This window comes from Pangasianodon hypophthalmus, chromosome 8 (assembly GCF_027358585.1).
Source record: "Pangasianodon hypophthalmus isolate fPanHyp1 chromosome 8, fPanHyp1.pri, whole genome shotgun sequence".
Lineage (NCBI taxonomy): Eukaryota > Metazoa > Chordata > Actinopteri > Siluriformes > Pangasiidae > Pangasianodon > Pangasianodon hypophthalmus.
Window position 1 is genome coordinate 15,662,405 of NC_069717.1, and position 27,439 is coordinate 15,689,843.

General features: G+C 37.6%; 4 protein-coding genes across 5 annotated transcripts; all 4 read right to left on the reverse strand.

Annotated features, from left to right (window-relative positions):
• Positions 1-2,306: 2,306 nt before the first annotated feature.
• ccl27a (chemokine (C-C motif) ligand 27a) lies at positions 2,307-4,702 on the reverse strand. Of its 2 annotated transcripts, none has more exons than XM_034306999.2 (3): positions 4,541-4,702; positions 2,740-2,857; positions 2,307-2,606 (listed from the first exon to the last, which is right to left on the reverse strand). In XM_034306999.2, the coding sequence occupies exons 1-3, from the start codon at positions 4,605-4,607 to the stop codon at positions 2,498-2,500; spliced, it is 294 nt and encodes a 97-aa protein (XP_034162890.2). In that variant the 5' UTR covers positions 4,608-4,702; the 3' UTR covers positions 2,307-2,497. The 2 variants fall into 2 exon arrangements, with proteins under 2 accessions (XP_034162890.2, XP_034162889.2); XM_034306998.2 differs by having other exon boundaries at positions 2,309-2,606; positions 2,740-2,860; positions 4,541-4,699.
• An 859-nt stretch (positions 4,703-5,561) lies between these two features.
• On the reverse strand, positions 5,562-12,719 carry avp (arginine vasopressin). Its single transcript, XM_053236262.1, has 3 exons — positions 12,582-12,719; positions 8,484-8,688; positions 5,562-6,111 (listed from the first exon to the last, which is right to left on the reverse strand). Exons 1-3 carry the CDS (start codon positions 12,699-12,701, stop codon positions 5,936-5,938), a joined length of 501 nt encoding a protein of 166 aa, XP_053092237.1. The 5' UTR covers positions 12,702-12,719; the 3' UTR covers positions 5,562-5,935.
• Positions 12,720-16,440: 3,721 nt separating this feature from the next.
• ubox5 (U-box domain containing 5) lies at positions 16,441-20,448 on the reverse strand. Its single transcript, XM_053236516.1, has 5 exons — positions 20,356-20,448; positions 19,649-19,720; positions 17,183-18,455; positions 16,953-17,069; positions 16,441-16,806 (listed from the first exon to the last, which is right to left on the reverse strand). Exons 2-5 carry the CDS (start codon positions 19,700-19,702, stop codon positions 16,604-16,606), a joined length of 1,647 nt encoding a protein of 548 aa, XP_053092491.1. The 5' UTR covers positions 19,703-19,720; positions 20,356-20,448; the 3' UTR covers positions 16,441-16,603.
• Positions 20,449-23,038: 2,590 nt separating this feature from the next.
• On the reverse strand, positions 23,039-27,204 carry sfr1 (SWI5-dependent homologous recombination repair protein 1). Its single transcript, XM_026915265.3, has 3 exons — positions 26,849-27,204; positions 23,661-23,984; positions 23,039-23,567 (listed from the first exon to the last, which is right to left on the reverse strand). The coding sequence occupies exons 1-3, from the start codon at positions 26,918-26,920 to the stop codon at positions 23,376-23,378; spliced, it is 588 nt and encodes a 195-aa protein (XP_026771066.1). The 5' UTR covers positions 26,921-27,204; the 3' UTR covers positions 23,039-23,375.
• Between the last annotated feature and the right edge of the window lie 235 nt (positions 27,205-27,439).

Below are 27,439 nucleotides of genomic sequence, written 5' to 3' on the forward strand. Positions count from 1 at the left end.
GGTAGTTCAGCAGCTGCACTGGTCAGGACAGGTAGGCTCTGCAGCAAGTGCTCAAACTGCACATCATGTGTTCCATCTCCTCAAGTCTGTCAGGAGCTACCGGAGTACGGGGGCCAGGACAGCCAGACGTCGGGACAGTCTCTACCCCCAGGCCATCAGATTCATCAATAACTGCCACCCCTTCCCACTTCCACCTGGGACCCTGCCTCACACACAGTGAAAGGTATCACTGGTGACTGTTGCAATGCACACACACTTTACTGTACACATGACTCTTTAAGCACCACATACTCTACACTTCAACAGTCTGGTTTATACTTGAATTGCAACATTGCACACATACTCTACTCACTGCGCATATGGTGGAATATTTATATACTATTGTTCTAGCACTTTTTATATTTCTCTTGAGTATTTGTGTTTTTCTACTTAATTTTATGCAGCATCCAGAGGAGTGTAAATAAAGTAACAATTTAATTGTGTCGGCCCACAGCACATATAACAATAAAGTGTCTCTCCATGTGGTACTGCACAGTATCCGACTGCAACACCCTACAGTGGATTGTGAGAACAGCTGAAAAGATCATTGGGGTCTCTCTACCCAGCATCAATGTCTCTTACAGCAACCGCTAGATCCACAAAGCCACCAGCATAATGGACGTCCCCTCTCACCCGTCCCATGGACTCTTCATCCTCCTGCCATCTGGCAGAAGGTACAAGAGCATCTGTGCCACCACCAGCAGACTCCGAAACAGTTTCTTCCCTGAGGTATTCAGATTACTCAACACCCTGCTGTCTCCCAATGCTCACGTGGGATAGTCAAACACCTAACCCAGTGTGACTCAAAAACACTGCACACCTGCACTTTACAAAGCTGCATCAGTCACTTTATGTTTATGGAACTTGTTTTGCAGCCAGTATTACTGCTATACTTATTGCCGCTACAGAACTTAATAGTTTATAGTTACAGCCTATGTTCTGTGTATTTACTGTCCAGTGTATTTATTGTTCTGTGCACTTACTGTCCTGCACTCATCTCACACTATTGTGTATTTGCACTTTATGTAGGCTTGCATACTGTTATGTGTTGCACAATGGTCCTGGAGAAATGACATTTTGTTCCAGTGTGTACAAGCTATATAGAAGAATGACAGTAAATCCTCTTTGACATGACTTGAAACAGACAGCCCAAACCATAGGCTACATACTGTATCTGCTGCTGTTCTTGTCATCCCCTGAATATTACAGAATGTGCCTTTGAGGCCCCATGTGTTTTTGAGGCCTTGCTGCTTAGGAAAAGCTTCTCTCTGTTCTCTCTGTGTTAAACCGTAATGGAAACTTAGTGGTGAATCTTTGGCCATACTTCTTTTTCGCTGTATCTGAGTTGGTTTATGAAATTTTCTGCCAATTAAAACAGCTCTGACTCTGAATTACTGTGAATTCCAGGTCGACTCACAGCATCAGTGGTCGCAGGTGACACAGAAGGGCACGACATCAGGAAAAAAGGCCACTGGAGATGCTCTTTAATACGTCAAGTGTGTACTGTATGTGCACTCAGACTCAAGTAAGACTGAAATGTTGCAAGCTGCCACTAGGTGCCACTAGTGGCTTGTGAATGGGGAGGAGTGTATGGAAGTGTATTGCATGTAAAAGTAAAATATCCAACTCATATGTACATTTTTTTTTTCAAATTCAATAATGACTTTTCCATTTGCCATTTGGTATGCTACTATAGAACTTACATTTATACAGACACTTGCAAAATTAAAATGTAGTACAAACTGCCTGTGATAATTTAAGTGCATACATGCATACACCATGCATGCATGGTGTCAAATTAATCATCAAATTATTATTTTGTTATAAGCTATGCATTTGTACTTCATAGTGAAGCACGGACCTAGTCCAACATGCTAGAAAGATGGAAATATTCTGATGTAAAGAAAAAAGCCCCTCCTTTTTTGTTAATTCTTGTTAATGTGCTGATTCTCTAGCAAGATGAATTTGAATGTGTATTCTGAGCTGATTGTGTCTTTATTTGCAGTCAGCCCACCAGCCCATCTACAATATGTGACTCTGCTTCAGCAGTGAGAAGAACATTTTACACAGAATCCCACACATATACATGCACACTGGATTTTTCTTTTGTCTGACTGTTTTCTCTTGTACTGGACTGTTACTATAATGACTCTCTGCAAGAGAGTCTCATCTCAGAGCATCTCATAGCAGCTCATAGAAATATCTGCAAAAAAAGCTGGAAAATGTTCAGAAAATATGCTTTAAAATTAAAATATGGTAAATTAGAAACGAGTGATGCAAATTTTGAAACCAGCTTCATTATTTTATTGTTGTTTCAAAACCAAAAACAATTTTATTAGCTGTAATGATTTCTGCCTTTGAATACAAAACACCACATATATCCAGTATAATCATTAAAGACATCCTGGTGGAAAAAAGAAAGACTCCCTGCAGTGGGACATTGTTTAGGAAAATGTCATCACTGCTTTTGCTGTTTTTGGGCATGCCTATGCTTCTTCCTCAGCATGTGTTTCACCTTTTTTTCTGTCTTAGGATCAAGGCAGAATTTCTTCATTCCCACATACAAGCTGAAAATTAAAGAAATTAGAATTAAATCAAGCTGTATCAAACTTAATAGTAAAAAAAATACAAAAATAGATGGTTGAAATGTTTGAAAATGGTTAGGATTTCTTTCCAACTCAGGCAAGCTTGTCCACTTACACCAGCGCTTTAAGTTCACATGGTCCAGCATCTGACTGAATGGCATATTTCTGAGCTTTTTTTAATATGTGCTGGTTAATCTTATCTGTAGTGCCTACGCAGCATGATGGGATGCGTCCTGCTGGAAAACAATATCAGGTATTTTACATTCTAGTACTATATACGACTAACTACATTTTTTAAAAAACAGGAATTAGCACAACACAGTATCTTTGGTAGGAAGACAGTGTATCTCAATGGTTACTTTGGCACATACATGTTTTCCTTTTGTATTACAAATAAGAGAATATACACTCACCATCCAGTTCAATAACTCATCTATGCAGTTATCCAATCAGCCAATCATGTGGCACAATGCAAAAAATCATGTAGGTACAGGTCAAGAGCTTTAGTTAATATTCATGTCAAACATCAGAATTTGGAAAAAAAGTGATTTCTTTGACTTTGATCGTGGCATGGATGTTGGTGCCAGATGGGCTGGTTTGAGTATTTCAGAAACTGCTGATCTCCTGGGATTTTCACACACAGCAGTCTCTAGACTTTACAGAGGATACAGGATACATACAGGATAAATGCATGAATGAGCAGGTGTACAGGTGTTCCTATTAAAGTGGAGGGTGAGTGTATTATAATAATAACAGTAGTATTTTGAGGGGCAAACATCTCTTGGTAACACACAATAACCATGTTGCATGTATATGAATTCATAATGATGGTGTAAGTCAGTTGGACACTTAAATTCCTTTCTAAGGTTCATACATGAGATACCTTTGATCAGGCTGTGGCTTGTTATCTACCTGAGTCACAGCTGATTATTAGCTGGATAGTTTTGTGAACCCATTTCTACCCATTTCTATAATGATAACAACAACAGCAACAGCAACAACAACAATAATAATAATAATAAATTATTAAAAAGTAAATAAAAATTAATAAAAAGTATACTAAAAATTATTATTATTATTATTATTATTATTATTATTATTATTATTATTATTATTACTATTATTATTATTATTATTATTATACTTACTTTGATCTTCCTGTTCAGTTCTGGCTCTGCTAATTCTCAAAATTAGTCAGTTAAGTTAGTCTTACAATCTTTGTTTTACTGGTTTGAATTATATTTTGCCTTATTTGTAATTTCACTTTGCAAATGTATGAAGCACTATTTAAGATTTATTTTCTCTGTCTTAGGGGAGTCTACCTATGGTCCTGCTCAAACCTACCCACTTTACAATCACAACTTGTAAATCACAGCTCTGTTTAATCCTGTTCTTAATTCCATCCCTTCAGAATCAGAGACGAACACCACTGAATCAGTCTGTTTAGTTATTAATCATAAACAGGGGATAAATGATATAAGACCAATGAGTTGAGCTGAGCTCTGAGAATATAATAATATGGTAGATATGTGAATAAGAACTGTAATGTTTTGTATATAGATTTGATCATTAAAGCAATATGTCTTCATTTTATTATTTTAAAGGCTTTATTGGATCATGTGTCATTTTCAGAAAAAAAGTATTTTTATATAGCTTGATGCCAGACCTGACAAAGAAAGAATTTTAGATACTTTTGTTAGTCAAATTAGGCCATTACAATAGAAACAACTTGTTTTTATTAAATTTCCATTATATCAATGTTGAGCAGTCCATAAAATAACACAGAAACTGAACTGTGCTGTTTGCAAATTTTTGACATCCATTTCTAATTCCCAATTCAACCTCTGATCAAGACTGACCACATATACAAAGATGAATAAAATTTTTTTTTCTTCTCTTTCAAAAAGAACCCTTACCTTCAGCAGTGATGAAGATGATGGCACACAGGAGAAGAAGCAACACGGCTGCAGTTCGGCGCTCCATGGTGAGAGTTAGAGTGAACGTGTGCAGATTAACCTTTTCTTCATTTGCACACTTTCACTCTCACTTTGGAGGTACACAGTGTTAGAATTTGCATTCTTAGTAACGCCTACTCTAATCCTCTGGCTTGTCTAAGCATATTGCATGCACACGTAATGAACGCATTAGATGGTTGTTGAGCAGACACAAAGAATGGTGGGAAAACACACCTAGCCTGAGTATGCAGCAGGCGTAAAGAAGGTTTAGAGTCAGAAACTTCACATCAAATAAAATAAAAATGGTCCTTTCAAATGTTTACTTGACAATTAATGTATTTATAATGTTAAATCAATTTATTTGAAAAGTGTTATTCTTGTGTCAGCAGTCAGTCATTTTATGAGGGAATTTTTTTCTGTTGGTTTTGCATTTTGTGATATTTTACTGATAATTTTCACTTACATTTTAAAATTTAAATGTACACAAAGTTTTTTGGCTGACATTTCAATTATTTCTTTGAAATAATTTTCCAGAGGAGTGTGTAGATTACTTTGAACAGTGCCATAAACACTGGATCCTATGCAGGTCATCATAATAATGACCATAATAACCATAATCATAAAATAGATCTGAATATTTAGAAATATGCAGCATCGGTTAAGGTTAAACTCACTTGAATAGAATCAGACACTATTCACTACGGAAATAAAAGTTTAATGCCATGAAAAGAAAATCACTGTCCAAACATGCGGAGGTGATGTCATGCATGACTACATTAAAAAAAACCCTTTCAGAGTAGTTATAATACTCAGATTAGATACAAGATTTTTCCCCACAGTCCTTTCAATTTGTGTAAAATGCCCATTGGTTTTATAATGGTCTTTAACTGTTGACTGATCATCAAAAGGATGTCTAAACCTGTCAGAACTGTCAGAGATAAAGAATAATGCAGGTAAAGCATCAGTAAAACCTGGACTTGCTATTATTGTTGACACAGGCTTGTTACATCCTGGGAAGAAATCTGTCGTGACAGTGAATCATTATTGACAGTGGTTAATCTTGTTTCTTGAACAATAAAGTTGAATGAGAATGAATAAGAAATTACCAGAAGCCGAATGACTAGCACGTCAGAAGAAACGGTTAGAAGTAGCAGAAAGGAGTGTACAAGAAAAAAAAGAATACAGGAGCAAACACACTTATCATGTTACAGTGCAAGAAATATTTATTAACTACATATTTACACACTTAACCCTATGAAGAACTGTACAGTTCATCACAATAAATGGTAACGTAATACACAGTAAAATATGTAGGAGGAGGCTTTGTGTTAGGTTTTTGTATGTTAATACAAATAATCAAGTGTCTCTGAACTGCTGAACTTCTCTCTGCTTCACAGTAGCCAGGCTGAGGAGATGCAAAAGCATCTCTCCTGTTGAAATACTGCTCAATACAGTGCTTCCATCTTCCTTCTTCCTTCTGCTCTCCTTATGCCTGCTGTCTTCTGAACAGCCAGAATCCAGAACACAACTCTCTGGGAAAAAAAGGGTGATGCCAAAACCTTATCCAAAATGATCACATGTAGAACTCAAACAATAGTGTCAGAATGAAAAAAAAAAAAAAAACAGAAAAAAACTTTCCAGAGGCAATAGTTGATTATAGTAATTATATATAAAATCTGTTCCACCTTCATAAATGAGGAACAGTCACTTGGCAAGATGATTTGTGTGACCTACTGATATATTATGTTTGTTAGCAAACACGAAGATTGCATAAACTGAATTTGACATGCTGTGGCTTGTTACCCACCCAAGTCACAGGTGATTATTAGCTATTCTCAGGACGCTTGCATTGTTCGAAGGAGTTGCTTCTGTATCTCCACTGGAAATGGAGGGATTCTAACTAAATATAGCTTAACACATTTAAAACGTAAACAACAAAAAAATAGCAACAAAAAAAAAAACAGATATTTGCTATACTTTTAACGTCCACCATGGACAATTCACCGCTGAGCCACCAGACGGCCCCCACAGGTACATCTTACTGTAGGTACAACCCCTGAGGACTGTAGGGTACAGAGGATTGGTAGAGGACTTCGTCTTGTGGTGCAGGGAAAACCAAACCTGCAGCTTAACATCAAGAAGACAAAGGAAATGCTGGTGGACTTCCAGCTTGGTAAAGAGCCTCTATGACCAGTAACCATTCGGGGGGAGGAGGTGGAAATGTCGCAGTCCTACAGGTACCTGGGGGTTTACCTGAACTGCAGACTGGCCTGGACAGACAATACCAAAGCACTATACAAGAAAGTCCAGAGCAGGCTCTTCTTCCTAAGAAGGCTCAGGTCCTTCACTGTGTGCACCAGACTATTGAGGCTGTTCTATTAGTCGATTGTGGCCAGCGTTTTTTTGGATGGTGAAGCCTGCTGGGGGAGCAGCATTACAGCAGGAGACGTCAAACACCTCAATAAGCTATTCAGAAAGGCCAACTCCATCACAGGACTGACATTAGACTCATTAGAAACAATCACAGAGAAATAATCATCCTCTCCATGGCATTCTTACCAGGAGCACATTTAGCTCTTGGGTCAGACCACCACGATGGAATCGCTATTGGGAGTCATTTCTGACCAGCTGCATCAGGCTCCACAACATCTCTTCCCAGTGGGACGCACCCCTAGCTTCTCTGAATGAATGAATGAACAACTGGACAGAATGTATTCCAATACACAAACACACATACAATGCATACATGGATCACCACCACTTGGTTGTTGTGAATGAATTAATGAATTTGAATGAATGTCTGCTGCTGTTATTCCACACCTTTTTGTAGTTTTGCACCTATATTGTTAGTTATTCTGACGCTGTCCTTCTGACCTTGTATTCTTGACCTTGTATTACATGACACTGTAGTTTTGCACATAATTATTGATGTCTCTTTGCACTGTGTCAACTGTTAATATATGCTGAATGTTACTACCTTTGTCTAGTACTTCAATGTCCTTTGCTGCTGTAACACCCAAATTTCCCCATGGGGATCAATAAAATCCAAGCATCCATCCATCCGTCCATCCATCCATCCATCCATCCATCCATCTGTGTTTTCTCCCTGTAGTTGCTCTGTGACTGTTGTTTTGCTAGACTGTTGTTGCTGTTGCCTGTTGTATGTTTAATACCATGTTCTGGTTTTGCTCCCAGTCCCGGTTTTGTGATTCTTGTCTTGACTTTGTTTCTTTTGTTAGTGTTTTGGTTTAAATAAAACAAGCCTGCTCTTGTATCCCCCCCTTGAGCTCTTACAGGAGCATTATTTTGCCTAGGGGTCCGCCTTTGGTTTTTTTGGGGTGGCTGGAGTGTGGGGTTGCGGTTAACAGAGGGGCAAGCAACCAGAGGGCACCCTTCCATGTACTTAGAACAATTTTATTCTGTCAATCCACTCATTTCCTGTGTTTATGCACACTTGTTTTGTGTCTCTGCTGCCCAAATCCTTCCAACCCCATTAGCTTCTCTATATGTGTTATGTGTTTTCTCCCTGTAGTTGCTTAACAACTGTTGTTTTGCTAGACTGTTGTTGCTCTTGCCTGTTGTATACTTCATGCCAAGTTCTTGTTTTGCTCCTGGATTTTGGGATTCTTGTCTTGACTTTGGTTGTTTTGCCAGTATTTTGGTTTAAATAAAGCAAGCCTGCTCTTGCATCTGTCTCCAATTCATGACAATATGCAATATTTGATATCTAATGGATCATGGTACAGTTAATATCTCATGAAAGGTAAACTAATAAATGTGAACACCTTCATATATTAGAGGCAGGCAAGGCCACACATGGCAGCTACTGATGATGCTATATGTATTGCCCCAGGGTTTATGAGTAAATTGCCCCTAGATGTGACCTGTGTGTCCCGTCACTGACCTGAGTTACAGCAGACACCTGGAGCAGCACAGCGCCCCCCCTCAGATCCACATGCTCTTCCTCCATTCTCACATGGAGTGGGAATGTAGTTCTCCTCCATGCAGCTTGCCGCTTCAGGAGAGCCCACAGAGCAGCCTAAACCTGCTGCACAGCAAATACTGGGACCAAAGCAGCGGCCCCTGTCCCTGGGACCACATGCTATACACTATAGGAAGAAAAAAAAATCTTATGCCAAAAGATAGCATATGTCTTCAAATATTTCTTCTGGAATGGAGATTATTTTAGTATGCTATTTCCCAGTAGCTACCACCAAAATTATGTAGACTATGTTTTCCCAAAAATATACCTTTTAAATTACTTTTCCACTAATCCAAGCAACCTTTGAGTCAAAAGTGACATTTTCTTATTATTTTTAAGTATGCATCAAAATTTTGGCAAACAATTGCCAAAAATAACACCTTCAGGTTTTGGAAAGAGAGAAATTTCGAGCAAAAAAGAGTTACATGTTTTTGCACAAGGACTTTTCCACTTGTTTGATACACACCTGAAATTATGACATCTTGGTCCATTTTGTTTATTGTCAGCTTTTGTGAAGTAATGCCTCATTGAAAAGATGGATGTCAATAACTAAATGCATATTTTTATTACCTCATAGGCTTTCAATTAGGTGCTAATTAGTTGTTCTTATTACTGCATTTACATTTTCCAAACATAAAATTCTAAATTAATTATTCTAATTTATGCAGCTATACAAAATGTTAAGTAATGATGATAATTTTATTACTGAGTTTCTAATAGGGTAATAAACCTCTCTGATAGCTGAACATAGAAATTTTTACTGGTCACCCAGAGAGACAAACTGAAGAACCAATTTGGATTTTATTTCTAAGCATTAAGCGCACAATATTCAATAGCGTGCCCCACAGTTAGATAGCACCCCATGTGGAGAGTCTTCAGCCTGCTAAGTCTGAGTGAGTGAATTACAGACTAAACAAATGAACAACATACAATAAAGCACACAGGCAATTTCACACGGGTGCAACAGCGGCATTTGCTGCTGGACCCCTGCTGTTGGGCCACCATCATTTTTTTTTTTTTTACATTTGAAAATATTTAGTATATTCAATATTTACAGAATAAATAGGTATATATTTGGTTCTAAAGCTACAACATCAAAAATATTTACTTCATGCAGAGCTTCTTTCATGTTTCCAATTTCTGTTGTTGATTCTGTTGTTCTCCATTACAGTTAATCTGATGATCAAATAACTGCCATCCAGTCCAAATAGTACCATAGGGTATGTACTGGGTACTACAAGAAACATTGCAAGGTCAGTAGATTAGTTAACACAGGGTCACTCCAGAGTTATCCAGCTGGCAATGCATGCAAATCAGCAAGGCTTGTAGTTCTCCCACTCTTTTTTTTTTGAAGTGCTCGCTGACAAAAAGGCAGTTTTTAGAGAAACTCATTTGCCCTGCATGGGCTTCTTGCTCCCACAGAAAGGCAGTGAAAGGTTTTTTAACCCCCAGCGAGACATGCTGCACTGACTGCCACATAAACCATCAATATTGGTGGGGACTTTGGGACTGGGCAGTGCACTGGATCCAGATGTTGGAGTACTCCCCACCTGCTTTTCACCCCAAGGGGCCACAAACAGGACTCTGTGGTCTGATTGCTGAATTCTGTGCAATGCGGGCAGAATCAGCGGTAATGCACACAGTAGACGGTGATGTCTGTCATAGGCCAGTGCATGCTGAACTAGTGGACTGTCCAGCTCTGGCAGGGAGAACCACAGCTGACAGTGAGTGGTTTTCCCAGATCTTCTGAGTGCAGACACCATTCTCCTTGACATATGCACATCTTGGCAGCATGTCTGTTGCACCATTTTTCCCTCTAGGCAAGTGAGTTGTTCGCAGTGAGGCTATCCATGGGTGAGCCCACCTGAGCAGTTTTCATGCAATGCGGAGTATACCATATATAACAGTACACTTCGTACTGACCTGGTGATGGACATGAAAATATGCATCATGCAGATCCACTGACATGAACTAGTCTTGTGGCTGCATGGCATGAATAATATCTGATACGTTTAACATATGGAACGGGAGGGTTTTTAGTACTTCCAGGGTCAGTGTTTTCAGTCGAATGATGTCTACATGCCTAGAAAGAGGCATTGTGGGATGATTTTTATGATTAAAAATTGAGACTTTTAAGATTAGGCACTTAAGCCAGAAAAGTCTCTGAATCAGGATTTAAATCCTTCAACTGAACATACTGTCTTAGCAACGGCATTGCAGTGCAGTCAGTGTAGGGGATGTACAAACTGCTTCTCTAAATGTTCAACGCTGAGGCAACGGACACATAGCTACTGTTCGTCCTTGGCTACCAGGGAGCTTAGAATCCTGGTTCCCACCTGGTACTGGTTTAATGTAACTTAATACACAGAGTGGCTGCATTATTAAGGATAACTGGTTGCCTATGGATTGCCACAGAGGAGAGGACTTTAAGCCACAAATGTCTCTTCACCCTAGCACCCTACACCCTAGCAAATTGGCTTAATACTGGCTAAATAATATATACTTTTTTAGGGCAGCCATATCATCAAACATGCCAGTATAAGAGCTCGTCTGGTGCTGTTTGGTTGTTTGAAATTTCTGAGTAGTCGACCTTTTAGCAGAATGTCTGGTGAATAGGCTACCAAATGCTGATCCAACTTTTCTCTGGTGTTACAGATAAAATTTTGTGTAAAAAGTTGCTGTATGTTCACACAGATTTTATCGCTGCAAGTCGCCAGTCGCTGTACTATGCATTTGCCAGTAGGGGTTCCTACTACTGGTTGCCATTATCAGTGGGTGGTGCAACTAGCATTCCACTTTTTACAACAAATCCTTTTTCTTGCTGCTAAAAATTAAACATTCTGGAGGGAGAGAATTTGTATATAAAATTCACCAGTGTATATATACACCATATCCTACGAGACGAAGGAGAAGCCGTGTGTTCTCTTTGCCATTGAGGCCATCTATCTGTGGTGAAAGCACAAGCATCTGGGTTCTCGAAACAATTCGGACACACAGTCAGTATGGTGAGTACCACCAGCTGGTACAGGAGCGGTGGCTGGATGAGGTCTGGTTCCAACAGTGTTTCAGGCTGGACAGGACTCTGTTTGAAATGCATTCTTTTAGGACTTAATCAACCAAATCTGACTGCCTATGAGGTAAGGTTACTCAGCTAATCATGGTATGGTATGCTATTTGTCATGTCACACATGGTCGACACGGTTAATAATTAAAAGCTAATATTCCAGGCTATTAAATGCATTAATCAACTTGCTTGGAAAGCCTACAATGTTGGATATATTTTTCCACATGTCATTTTTTAAAAAAACTTGTGTCTCTGCATGCTCCCATTGGTAGTCGCTGCACCATGTTGCTCCATATTTGCATAAAGTTAAACTTTTCTCAACTGTATCGTCAACAGCCACATCTAGTCGCCAACGGTTGCTGTCGCTCGTGTCACTGGAAGTCGCCAGCTCTCAGTGAAAGTGAATGGTCAGCGGTTGCTTTGTCGCTGCGAGTCGCTAGATGTGTGAACACCCCTTGAGTGTGTGCACACACAGTCGCATCCACCACAGAGTGCAAAAAACTGCCACTTGCTGTTTGACAGTACTGACAACATTAAAATCATTATCACTTTATATTGTTCTTAATTTGTGGATATCTGGCAATTTTATTACAGTTAGCTGACGGTGCCTGAATTATATCTGAATGATGCTGTCTGTGGTATGGTGTTCCCTATAACAGCACGTCCCGTCGTGTTTCACTCCTTACACACTCAATGCGTTGTGTCATAATGTTATATGCAGTCTAAGCCATATGTCTCCTTCTTGCTCAGCCTTTTGCACTCCTGTCTGCAAAGTGTAAAACCACACAAGCAAGCAAACAAATTACTAGGCAACACAAGACGTCCGACAAGTACAGTCAGACCTACTGAGACTGCCCAAGCGGTTTAATGCTGTTCCTATAGGACTTGCATTTGGGCGTCAGAGTGAACATGGCAGGCTTAGTGCGTGCGTGCAGCGCGTGCTCAGTGCTACTTGCCTGTCTGAGAGCTGGATCGGCGGAGGCGCGCTTCCCCCCGCGCGGGCAGTTCTGGATGTAGCACGCGCAGGAGAGCGACAGCAGGCACAGCACGCGCACCGCTAGTGAAGAGCCGCGCATTTCCGCCTGATGACTTTCTGCGCTATTTTCACACCAGGGTTGATCAGGACCAACTCTTTTATACTGCGCTTTTATTCTCTACACTGAGGGTAACCACACGTCAGAACACTAAATGTATTCCCACCCACGGCCTCTGTAACTGCTGTTTATCACTCAGCAGCCTGTAGTTTGTCGGGCATATCATTAGCTCATATTATTATTAAATAAATATTGAGACTGCATGAGAGAGAGCAAACAAATACATGCATACATACAAATATATATATATATATATATATATAGAAACAAACACAAAAACAAACAAACAAAACCCAATACACACACACACACACACACACACACATATATATATATATATATATATATATATATATATATATATATATATATATATATATTAAAAGAAACACAGAGAGAGCAAACATATATACATATATACATATATACATATATATATATATATATATAGAAAGAAACACAAAAAAAAAACAATACACACACACATATATATATATACTGTGTGTATATATATATATATATATATATATACTAGATTTTTGTCACTCAGGGATTTGGTGCAATTGGTCATCCAGATAAACAGAAAATCACACAGAAGTCTTTTCTTGCTTCATCATAAAAATGATATGTTCAGGAAGCCTATTCAAAGTTCTGTCTTGTTTAGGCTTGCGTGTATGAATGGCCTTTACCAACATTACTTAACAAAAAGGTGTCCTCAAAGATATTTAGTGCTATTCAGTATTATATACAAGATATTCAGTATTATGTTTAACACATAAGTATTTATTCATAATTATTTAAATATTATATATTTCTAATAATTTTAAATATAATATTTATAACTGTTTTAATGAAACTTTCGCTGGAATTGATATTGTTCAACATTGTTCATTAGAAATACAGTGAGCAATACTGGGGACACAAAAGGCACTACATTGAAAGATCCAGCTGTAATTCAGAATTAATCTGAAAATGAAAAAAGAACACCTTCAGCGTTTGTTTCTGTATCTGTCTTGCCTTTAGAAGAGAAACAGCATATAAAGGGAATAAAGGCAGATGTTTTACCCAAACTAACATGGCAGTGGAGCAGTTAACATTAGGGAGAATCTGTGAAAGACAGGAGGGGGAGAGGAGGATAAAGGTCAAACTTTCAAATCTGACAAATTTTATTCATATGCACAACATATGGTTAGGAAGAAAACAACAGAAATGTTCTGCATTCAAAACAGAATAAAATAACAATTTGGTATAATATTTTCAAATAATTCATTGCCACGCAGGTGACACAGAAGCAAAAAGAAGGATATCTGATGCAAAATATATTTGGAAGTTTATTTTATGTGAACTTGGGTTATCTTCTGATTTTGTTCCTATTTTAATATGAGGATATAATTATCAACATATGTAGGTTTTACAATCTTATATGACACAAATATTAATTATGATTGACACCTCCACTGGCAATTATATTTACATAAATGCAAAGAAATCAGTTTATACACAGAGGATATAGGACTTACATTTTTCAGGAGGTGGCTTTTTTCTCTTTTCTCTAACATCTCATGTTTATAAACCATAAAAATGATAATGAGTATATAAAAGAAAAAAATCTGATACAGTTGAGAGGAAAGGTTTACATACACCCAGGCTAAAGATATTCAATCTCAGTTTTTCACAACTCCCCACATATTATGTTATATTACATACATTTCTTAAGTCAGTTAGGTCACTTAAGTCAATCCACTTTGTTCACATAAGATCTTTCAGCTTTAAGTCACTATGTCAGAATTCCAGTGGGTCAAGAGTTTATATACACCAAGCTGATGGTTTCTTCAAATGGTCTGGAAGGTTCCAGAAATTGAGGTAATGTTTTAGCATATTCCGATTGGCCAGTTGTCACGATTAATTTCAATTCAATATATATGGAAACAATGACAACGGACATTGTCACAAAACAAGTGTACCTGGAGGACTAGTGGTTAGGCCATGGCGCTCTCACCACTGTGGCCCGGGTTCAATTCCCAGCCAGGGAAACAACGCCAGCCACTGGGTTTGCACACGACAGCGCACTCCCATTGCCAGTCCCAAGCCCAGATAAAATTGGGGAGGGTTGCATCAGGAAGGGCATCCAGCGTAAAAACTGTGCCAAATCAAATATGCACACCAATTATCCGCTGTGGCGACCCCTAATGGGAAAAGCTGAAAGAAGAACAACATTGTCACAAAACAGATTTACAGAAATCCAGATATAGAATTCGATTTAAAATTTATCCCATATTAGGATAATAAGGATAATATAGCTTATTAGGATTACTGTGGCCATAAAAGGGACTGCTTTTAGTGACAGTGTCTTTTTTTGCCCTTGATAGCATGAGAAAATCCAAGCAACTCATCCTAGGTGTACATAAACCTTTTGCCTCTGCAGTAAAGTCACGTTTCATTGCTAGCTGTGAGAGTGAGTAGTTAACCTACCTGTTGCTTTTTGTCATATTTAGTGTTACCTTGCTATTCAAATCACTAAAGTTGAAAAAACAAATAAGAAAATAAAAAAATTGAAAAGAAAAACTTGCAAGAGTGGCTTGCTCATTAGGGATTTAGATATTGATCTGGATTACTCTGTAGCTGTCAGTTAACAGCCATAGTCCTCAGGAAACTAAAAAAAAGAAAAAAATCACAGGGTCTCAGGGTATTAATGTTGATTAGTATCAAGTATCAGGACAGGGTTATTAAAGAACATTAAAGATTTCAAATGATCTGTGTGACATTATGACATTATCACTATCAGATGCTGCCAAGATCAGAATTCCCCTGAAAGCTTATGACAAGACAAGGAGAAGATTAATTAGGAATGCTGCTTAGCGCAACAGAAAGAGCTGCAGGAAATTCTGACAGATGCATTTCACTGCATATGACAACAATCTCCAATATTATAAGGCATTTCTCAAAAAATAACCACCAATAACCATTTTGGGAAAAACTTTTTATCACCTCAAATCATGTGGGTAAATGTCATATGTTCTGTAGAGACCAAGGTTTAATTTCTGGTCTTAATTCTAAATTAATAGTTTAGAACACCGAAATCACAGCTCAATAACTGCTACACCTAAAACTAAACCTATTGTGAAGCATGATGGTGGTAGCATCATGCTTATCTTTGGCCCCAAATAGTGTACTAAAACTGCTGACTGGTGTTGGAAGAATGCTGATGAATTTCATCTTCCAACTAGATGACAACCCAAAGCAGACATCCAAGTCCAGTAAGAAATTGCTTTAATAAAAGGAAAATGTAATTAATTTATACAGACAGACAGAGTACAAGTCTTACAGTTAATGACCGATTTTATTCACTGTGTAATATATTATTCACTATGCTCAAAGTAATAACAGTTTCTATAGTGATTAGTGCAGATGTGGGTTTAATGTTAAGCATTAGAATATTGTTCAGTGTGTCCTTGCTCTTTGTGTACAAAAGGAAAAAGTTTGTGGTATAATTGCCTGCAGCATTCTTTTAACTGTCAGGGCCCTGAGCCTTGGTTCTTAATCCAAAACATTGCATCATGTCTCTGTTTTTTCCTGTTACACTGATTAATGCCATACAGCACACACATACTCTAAACAAATGGTTACTTCCACATTTATAAAATACTGAGACTTCATGATCAACAATAAAAAAAAAAAAAAAAAAAAAAAACCAACCAACCAAACAAACAAAACAAGTAACTTCATTTTTCATGGAAATTTATTGGACCATAAGAAGAAAAAAAATTACATATTCAGTAACAATTGCCTCTTGTTGCTACTGTTGAGAGCAGCATATTATGTCTGTGAGAACTTATCTGACAGACATAATACCACAGAGTTTCATAATAAGCAGTAAATGATGTTTAATGGTGCACCCTTATGATTGTACTGGGTGAGGCACATGCTTGACATGTAGGGCATGTAATTGGCAGTCTCTGTGACCTCGAAGTGTGTTCATGCTGCAGACACTGCCGGCACAGCAGGTGCCCACACGGAAGGGAGTAAGCCACAGGGCTTGGAGAGTAAATAGTCAAGGAACAAGAGCATGAGCCACATCTGCCCTGACCTGGAAAGGAAACAACGCCAGAAACAGAAAATTTAGTTAATTTTCTAAACGTAATGCCTCTCACACAAAGAACTTCATAATTCCCCAACACTTGAAAGGAGTTAATTTCTCTGGTCATCTATTGTATCTCTGTCTTTGACTCCTACCTCCTGTGGTGTCTGGCTCCAGGTTGCTTTGTGAGGTATATGTAGGTAAACCATGCAGAGCAGAGCTTAATGCCTGGTCTAAACTCTGAGACAGACGCTCTTCATGAGAGTTTGTTTCTGAAAGAAATCAGGAAGCAAATCTTTGGGATAAAGAAGATAGTATAGAACAATATTATACAATATAGAACAATTATAGTTTAATTGAGGAATTATAAATGTGTATTCCTAACCTGCGGGGACAGTGATGCTTGCATCTGTTCTTGGCATTTTGGTCAACAAATGTTCACTAGTTGAAGAAAAGCTTGACTGACATTTCCTTTTATTCGACTGTATTAAGTTCTCCCTTCTAATACTGCAGGTTCCAGCAGAAGACCCCAGTATAAGGCCTTGCCGATCATCAAAACTTCTGGATTGATTCTTAATTAGTCTACTATGATTTTTTTCTTCATTGACAGTGTGTTTTTGTAGCATCTCTGTGTTCACTGAGTGAACCTGCTGGGTCTGTGTCTCAGCTTGCGAGCTTTGAACACCAGGCAAGTCAGTTTGAGACACTGATGCACAGATGAGTCTGGATGGTTGAGGTTTGTTCAGTAGACTGTTCTTGCTTCTGATTCCTTTGTGGCCAGTCTGTAGCAGCAGGCTGTCAATCCGACTCTTAAGGAGAGGGTTAGGAAGCGGTTTCGAGTCTTTCGTAAAAGGAACACCAGTGAAGGGGTCATTAGGCATCCGTCCCCAAGCAGCTTCCTGTTTTTGGTACTCCTCCAAGGTGCTATTGTCCACAACCATCCCGCTGGGCAAGATCATGGGGAGAACCATAAGCTCCTGAGTCAGAGGGTCCAGAAACTCCTCAGGTATAGTTGTTTCTGAGGAAGGATTGTCTGGCCTAGGAGATCTGGCTGAGGTAGAAACTGGTGAAAGAAATGAAAAACTAGAAAGCTTTGGTTGCAAGCTGTCAAAATGGGCCTTCTGAAATTGTTCTAGTTCTGAAAGAGAACAGCAGCGAGCAGGAACACCCCACACCGCCAAGGACTTGATTCCCAGCGCTGAAGAACCCCCACCAAAGGGGATAGTGATCCGAAGTTGGGCCACTGAGCTAAGTGACTGAGATCCACGGCTCCAGAGCTCCTGCTGCTTTGCATGGGCTGGAGGGTCGGATGGGCACTCAGGGAAGGGAGCTCGGAGTTTAAAATTTGGATGCTTAAAACATGTGAGCACTTCCTCCCTCAGCTCACAACGTCCAACAAGCTTAAACGGTCCTCTCTCATGATCATTTTCTGAGGTGTTAGCAGGTTTTACCTCAGAGCAGGTAAGAATCTCAAGTCTCCTAGGGGCATTACCACAGGGCAAAAGTTCAACATCCACACGGTATAAATCGACCCTCACTTGGAAGTGCAGGGTCACATGTAGTGGAGGACGGAGGAAGTACTCCAGCCTGCAACCTCGCCGCAAAGCTGCAGGGTCCCCAGACAGAAGATTGGAAACATCACAGCCATCTGCACATAGCTGTAAAGAGAGAAGAAAGAGCAAACGGCAGGCTAGATTTCTGAGACACTGGAAGATGCAAATAACAGACTTCTGATGTAAGTATGCTAAAACGAACACGATACGGTCAGCAAAAACAACATCGCCCACACGCCCTTCCTATTTCCTGCTCCAAAGCATAAAAATGAAATGAAAAATTAAAAATAGAAGTTGACCTTGCGCACATGCTGGACTAGAATCTCAACAGTCTGAATGCATATCCAAACAGATACCAACTACTTAAAGAAACTGACAATACTGAGACTGCACTTTGAAAAAACATTACTATATTTATTATACTATATAAATATTACAGTGATGGCAAAACATACATGATGATGTAAAGTACAAGCAGCCATCAAAATGTTACACAAGATTTAAAAAAACACAACGAGTTATATGCTGTTGCAGGAAAATTATCCACAGTGGGGTATGATATAGCCTTGCACAAAGCATATTTACTGTAACAACCCAGAAGTAGTTTATTTTCCTATAACAGCATGTCTAGAAGTGTTAGATTTCTCCTATACTAAAGCAATTTGCCAATAATTACAATTAATTAATGAACAAAACATCATGCTTCTGAACCATTTATAATTGCATTTAATAATGTTCTCTTTCCAGCCTTGTTTTCTACACTCTCTCTTTAAGACAAGATTAAAAAAACCAGAAAAAAAAAAAAAAACTTGTCATGCCACCAAGAAACATGAAACAAAGTGCTGACATTGAGCCTCCTCCCATAAATTACATAAATGCCTACCAGAAAGCTTCATGATATCAATGAATATGTTTATCCTGCTTGTTAAATAACAAATTTGAGCATGTAGTTGTAGAGCATGTAGATACAAGTCCCTGTAAACAATAGCTTATTAAAATGAGTGCATTAATATAAATCTATGATCTGAATTACAGCTGGCACTACTGTCAGAGCTGCTGTTTTAGAAAATTAATCAACATCTTCTGAACAATCAGATTCAAGAAGTCTACAGTGCTGTGGTATAAAATGACATTAACCACTAAAAAGTATTCTATTACTAGTTGAATGGATTACAAGCTAGTTTAAGGGCAAGTTGTTTAAAACAGAATATAAATCTGAGTGTTAATGCTGCAGCTTCAGCTCAGCACACGTAGACTTGTGTAAGTGAGACATGTTAGTGTGAGGAGCTTTAACTTGCCTTATTGCAGTGAGCAGTGGTTTTAAAGTGTGGCAGGCAGAGGTTGACCACCATGCTTACCCCATCCAGGAGCTACAATATTCACAAAATGATAACATCTCATTGAAATAAAACTTTAAACAAGTATTTTAACCAACATTATGAATGGCACAAACCAGCAATTCCTTCCTCATCCCATTGTCATGCAGTGTTATACAAACATATTTACTATGTCTGTAACAATAACAGCAATAAATCATACAAACAGTATGAAATGGAAATTACAATTAGAAAGAAATGGAAGTAGTTTAAAGAGCAAAATTTTATGTCTTTATTTTGAATAAATGTGTGGCTCAGGAGGAAATGACACAAACACAAACAGCAGGATGCCAGGACTCTACATTGTTTATGGACCTGCTTGTGTGTTAGCTTATTTCACTGTAATTAATAACTGATCTTTATAAACTGATGTTAATGTTAACTAGGTTGTTTGCTGTATATTGGACTACAGATTGATATAGTGCACAGATGACATTTCATAATTTTTACAAGCAGCCATTTCATCAGCCATTAGCATTAACAGCCAAGACACTGCCCCAGCCTTTAACATATAATAACAGGCGTTTTCACGAGGACTTCTGAACATGCATACTCCAGAGACAAATTAGAATCTGATAAAGTCGCTAAATAGTCGCTAAGTATGTGTAATAAAGAACAAAATCACAAACCCTCTTCTTCTTCTCCGTCGTCGTCGTCGTCTTCTTCGTGAGTTTTATGGACGCAAGCCACAGTGTAGTGCATTACCGCCATCTACTGGTACGGAGTGATGCCCTGCTATTTCTTAAAATTTACTACTAATCACTAATTACTGTTCTAGTATCACTTAAGAGGATAAAAGGGGGATTAAAATATTAAAATCCTATCAAGTCACCACTCAATAATAGAGAAGCTTTTTTAAATAACATCTATCACAATGGGTGCCATTTGATTGCTGAAATTCCTATATGTATATTTTGTATTGGAACTTAAAAAAATATAAGAAACTGATATCTATATCATGATGACATGTAAATTGACATAACATGTCAGAATATAGCAAACAAGATTCTCAGGGATATGTCACATAATGTGATTGAAGTGAGTGGTTTAAAACCTTGTTTATATATATATATATATATATATATATATATATATATATACAGTATCTCACAAAAGTGAGTACACCCCTCACATTTCGGCAACTATTTTATTATATGTTCTCAAGGGACAAAACTATAGAAATGAAAATTAGATATACTTTAGAGTAGTCAATGTGCAGCTTGTATAGCAGTATAGATTTACTGTCCTCTCTCTCTCTCTCTCTCTCTCTCTCTATATATATATATATATATATATATATATATATATATGAATGAACAACTGGACAGAATGTATTCAAAAACACACACACACACACACATACATATATATACATACATATACAGTTGAGGTCAAAAGTTTACATACCCCTTTCAGAATCTGAAAAATATTAATTATTTTACCAAAATAAGAGGGATCATACAAAATGCATGTTATTGTTTATTTAGTGCTGACCTGAATAAGATATTTCACATAAAAGATGTTTACATATAGTCCACAAGAGAAAATAATAGTTGAATTTATAAAAATGACCCCGTTCAAAAGTTTACATCCCCTTGATTCTTAATACTGTGTTGTTACCTGAATGATCCACAGCTGTGTTTTTTTGTTTACTGATAGTTGTTCAAGAGTCCCTTGTTTGTCCTGAACAGTTAAACTGCCTGCTGTTCTTCAGAAAAATCCTTCAGGTCCCACAAATTCCGGGGGGTGAAAACTTTTTGAATTTGAAGATCAGGGTAAATTTAACTTATTTTGTCTTCTGGGAAACATGTAACTATCTTCTGTAGCCTCATATGAAAAAATATGATATTTAGGCAAAATAAGAAAAATGTACACATCTCCATTCTGTTCAAAAGTTTTCACCCCCCGGCTCTTAATGCATGGTTTTTCCTTCTGGAGCATCAGTGTGCGTTTGAACCTTCTGTAATAGTTGCATATGAGTCCCTCAGTTGTCCTCAGTGTGAAAAGATGGATCTCAAAATCATACAATCATTGCTGGAAAGGGTTCAAATACGCTGGAAAACCAAAGAATTTGTGGGACCTGAAGGATTTTTCTGAACTAAAGAATTCTTCCTGAAATAAACAATAACATGCATTTTGTATGATCCCTCTTATTTTGGTTTTATATATATATATATATATATATATATATATATATATATATATATATATATATATATATATATACACACACATACATACATACATACATACATATATATATTTACATATATATATAGGGGACAGTGGCCTTGCACCTCCAGGGCTTGGGGTTTCATATACCAGTTTCACAATCCTTCTGAAAGAGTGCTTAGTTCTACTTCTTTAAACCAGAGCACAGACTTGAGTGTATGTACTTCCACTTAGTGTTGTGTAAACTGTAATCTATGGATTATATAATAATTATATAATCTATATAATCTAATAGATTTTATAAGTCTTGGGAACTGTACTGGATTGATGAACATTACACTTCCAAAAGGTGTTCCCTCAGTTGGTATTTTGGTGATGGTGGTGGAAAGCACTAACACATGTGTTCAGTTGGGTTGAAACCATGGTAGGATATTAACTGTTTCATTGTATCTTGCAGTACACATATCTGAAAGCATTTGCAATCTAGACAAGTGTGATTTTCTCACACAGTGAATGCTATGATAAGCAAGATACGCCTACTAAATTCAGTCTGTGATCAGATGCCAGCTTTGAAATGTCAGCGATGCTCCTGCGCCATCACATCAAAACAGAAGAGAGCTTACACTCTGTACAGAAGACAGTGGACAATGTGTTAAAAATATGTAAATGACTTAATAAATAGACAATAATAACAAGAAATTTAGCCAAATGAACAGAAACCCACTGAAATAATCAGCAATTATTTACCCATCATTGTTAGAGTGAACAGAGAACAGTTGAGTAAAAATGAGGCTCATGTTTACATGCCACTAGTCACTTTCACCCTTTATACATACTGGCCCTATTTACGTTTTTACTCGACACCCTTAAGATGGAGTAGAAAGAAATGGAATGGAAAAGGAAAGAGGGGGAATCTTCTACAGCACCACACATACAACCATGTTAGTGTCTCTGTTGCACTTGGCTGCTTTCCCCTGATAAATGAGGTAGAGGGGAACTGAAAAACTGTACATCACAACAAAAGGGTTACGATCAATAATATGTAGAGGAGGTTAAGGACCTGACCATACTGAGAGCCGAGTATGCAATACCCATCTCTGCTCTCTCTCAACATAAACATCACTAAAACAGAACTTTAAATAAGAATGTTATTTACCTTTATTTACAATCACATTTTAACTAAATATAGAACAGGCACAAAAATGCATCCATGTTATATGAGAGCACAGAGACAAATGTGCCACAAAGTGCAAAACAGTTAAATAAAGCTAACACAAGGTTCATCAGGAGGTTCCATTTGTAATTTTAGAAATGCAGCGGTATTTCATCTGAACAAAACCACAATTATGGAACAATTTCATTTACCTCCTGCAGTGTTTAAATGAAGGTTCACTGCTGCCACTTAAAACACTTTAAAGAGCCCGTTTCAAACACCCGAAGGCTGATGATGAACAACATAAAAAACACTATTTGTACATCAGCTGTCTGTGAATTCCTCCTCTGTCCTGTTGAAGTGAAGTATACTGTCCTCCAGTCCAAAGTGGTCAATGAGCTGGGAGAGACTGGCCTTCTGGCCATCTGTAGGCAATTCTGTCTGTAGTTCATACAGCACTGCCTGAGCACATTGTCTCCATTTATCTATCAGTCCTTGCAGCTGGGTCAGGTCATTCTAATGACGTGAGAAAAATAGATTTTTTTTAGTGATGAAAACAACTCAAACAGTAATTACTGTAAACACTGGGCTATTAGTCAGCATCTTTACCTTCGTTCTGTACATTTTGACCATCTTAAGCCTTCGTAGAGTTTCAGATTTCTCCTTAACATCTTTCTTTAATTTCTCTCGAAGCTGAAGTAATTCACATTGAGAGCGCTGAGGGTAATCCGACCCAAAGCTCTTCAGACAGTCTTCTCTTCCAGACTCATTTCTGTTGACATCAATTCCACCCTCGTCACCCGGGGTCGTCTCTTTGTTTGAAGCCTGTGGGAACTCGTCCTCTTCAATTTTAAGTCTTTTAACCACGCTGAGTGGGGAAGTAAAAGAACGCCGTGCTCTTTTTAATCTGTCCTTCAGTGCAGCACTCATTGGCTGGGAGCAAAAAACAACAAAAACTGATGGTATCAAATTGATTATAAAGTTTACCATAGGCATTTAAAGTGAAGTTTAAAGGTAATCTGTAAAACTGTGGCACTGTTATAGCTGTTAATTACTTTTCATTTCAAAAAAACAGCAGGTTTTAAAATATGCTGGCAAACTTATGTACAGAAAAATAAATTTTAGCATTTCAACCATATTTATTTCCTAGAACATTACATAGTAGAAAAATAAACCCTTCAAATGAAATGGGAACGCCATATATTCATAGTGCACCATTACAGACACTTTGCTTCCAATAAGCTTGTAAATGGGTATTTAAAAATCTCTCATTACTTGGGCAGGAGGGTATTTGCGGTTAGCCAGTATATATTTTTGTACATATATGTGCTCTCACATATATATAATGCTTTCATTATCCAAAAAAAAAAAAAGATTAAATGCTGATATTATACCCTATAGAATTTTGAAATTGTTAAACATTTTTCAGGACAGAGTTTCTAAACTCTTTACACAGTCAGCACAGCACTCTATGTGGACCAAACTGTAAAGACTTTCACATTATACACTCAGTGAAGTCAATTCAAGTCTACAGTTCAATTTCAAAAGTGCACCAGTCCATTCAAAAGATTCACATTTCTCTTCACCTGCCACCAGTCCTAATTCTATAAAAAATATCAAAAGAAAGTAAAAACAAAGTAAAAAAAGTTCTTAGGTGCCAGAAAATTCTTAGAAATCAGTAAATTCTCCTACAAAAATTCTTTATCCTTAAGAGCACTCTTAAACTGGTGAGTATATAGGAGTGCTTCTGAGGTGCTTCAGACTGTTAAGAGCAGCAAAAGATGGCAGCACTGAGTCAGAAAAGACATACACCCTTCATCTTCTGTGCTCTGTACTGCAACTGACTGATAGTACAGAGTGCATGTTTCAGGTTATCCCAAAGTGATAATTAATCACAGATTTAATTTGTAATCAAATATCTCCAGCTAGAAGAAACACGTTATGTGTGTGTTCTAATACATTTAGTTCTTATACACAAAAATAACAAACAGTTTCAGTCGTCTGTGTCTCTGGAGCATGCCGAAATACTCTCCCCTTTAAGACTACAGAATTTTTGTACACTGCTCTTATTCTTAGGCCTTGGTATAGGATTAAATTTTCCGATTTCTAAAAATTTTTTGCTAATTAAGGCTTTATATATGCCGACCCAAAGTCAGTCTGGGTCAGTTACTAGAGCTAATTTTCTTATTTATGCAATTAAAGATTGGACCATACAATATATGCCATGTACTTTCTCAAAAGATTTTCTTCTTCTTAATAATAAGTTCCACATAATAACAAGTTTGTCAGTTATAAAATGGACGTAAAGGCGAGTAATGTAACACCATTTGTAACTGCTTCATATTTCACGATTTTCTATTGTAAATGAAGGGCATTATGTGAAAAAATAAATCATTCCATAGCATTAAGGTGTAAGTAACAATGTAATATTGGCTTCAAATTAAAGGCTCATTTTACAGTACAATCTACAATAAATTTCTCAAATTCAAAACTTGTATATGTTCTAAATAAAGACTAAAAACCCACTGTGTTTCAAGATTTCTTGATTTCCTGCAACAGAAATGTTTATCATTTAACATTTATTTGAAGTCATTCATTCTTAGGTACACTTAACTGGTGCTCAGATATTTCCATTTCCAGACATATTTTCCTCTTTTTAGATTAAATCGCTCCACATGGAGATCACTCCTATTTATCTGGGCCTTCAGGCAGAGCTTATATGACTTATTAATAGGCAGCTAGGTGGGTTACTTAAAGCCATGGTGCAAAATCAAGGCACAGCTAACACAGACAGGTAGGCAGTTTCACACAAGAAACACTGTGAGTCACTGTGGAAGAACGGTGGTTAGATTTTGCCCAGGTGAAAGATTCAGTTACAGATAAGGAAATGGTGTAACTACAAGCAAAACATGTATTCACAAAAATATCAGATCATTATCTATTGTTTTAAATACTTTTACAACCACTGAATTAATCGAAATTTTATTTTAGAAACGCAGATGGCGTTTAAAAGCGCTGAATTGAGGCAAAATATTACACCATATAATCTAATAAACACTGAATAAATAAATTAGGTCTTATACAACTTTATAAACCTGGACACTGACTTCCTTGACTACAGCAACTGCTCTTGTTTTTTTTTTTTTCCTCTGAAAACATAAAATAGCTTCAAAATATGATATGTATATAGTCTGCATATTCGTACCTTGCTATTTTAAGCTGCAGTTGTGATGTATAATGGATACAAAACAAATTATTTGTCTGTTTATCTGGGGGTTCATTGATGATGGTTTTTTATGTTCACCACGAACGTGCTTCAGTTAGAGTCAGCATACCTGTTTTCATTCAGTCTTAGTGATGTAGGTCCTCCGGACTAACCCCAACTTTTCAGGACCTGATTTAAGTTTTACTCTGAGTGCCTTTATACATACTGAGTTCCTGAATGGTGGACTTCTGCATATATCAGCTGAAGATTGGCAGCGAAGAATCAGTCATGCACACATTTCCCCAGTGAGTAGTATAAGAAGAGACAAGATGCCATTTCAATTACCAAAGCCAAATCAGAAGGAGTAAAAATCTGCTAATTCTAATTCTAGTTTTTTGTAGCTGTAGTGAGGTTTGTTTTTTTTTTTTTGCAGCTTCAGGTTGTACTGAGAAATGTGTGAAGAGTTTTGGAAAGTGTGAATTTGAGGCTTTGTAACTGCATTTCTGTTATGCCTTTTATTTCCATGGTTTTGGGGGATTATGATTATCTTTATGCTAATCTTTAAAGATTAATTTAAATTTAGCTATCTTACCTTGGCCACACTGGGCCCGCTTGGCTCAGGCGTTTCATTCTCTAATGTATTTCTCAGAGGTGTTTTCTCCATAGGCTGTTGTGCTGCTCTTTTCTGTTAGTAGACACTCACAGGCTAACTACAGCTCCACTCGAGGATAAACAGAGGATATATGAAGCACCGAAGTAACTCACTAAACTTTACAAACTGAAATAGCTGCTTTGAAGTCTAGGCTAACTGACAAAAAAAATTAGAAACTATTACTATACACGTACATTACGGAATTATAAATTCTTTGCTGCTTTCCTGATTCCTCAGTTAGCTTCAGGCTGGCGAGGGAAAATGACGTTTCCGGAAAAGAGGCTCATGGGAAATGTAGGACTGCCTTACACCACTAAAGCGCTAACTAGAACCAGGCTGATGATATATATAGCCTATTTAATTTCTTTAACTTGTTTTTGTAGCAGGCTGTGTATGTATTATATTATTGTTTATTCATTTATTATATTTTATATTAGGTAGAAGTTCCGTGAAGGGGTGACCTTATCAACTTTCTGTAAGCACTGCTAGACAGCAGCAGCATCATCTACACTACAGGTGTAAATGGCAGCC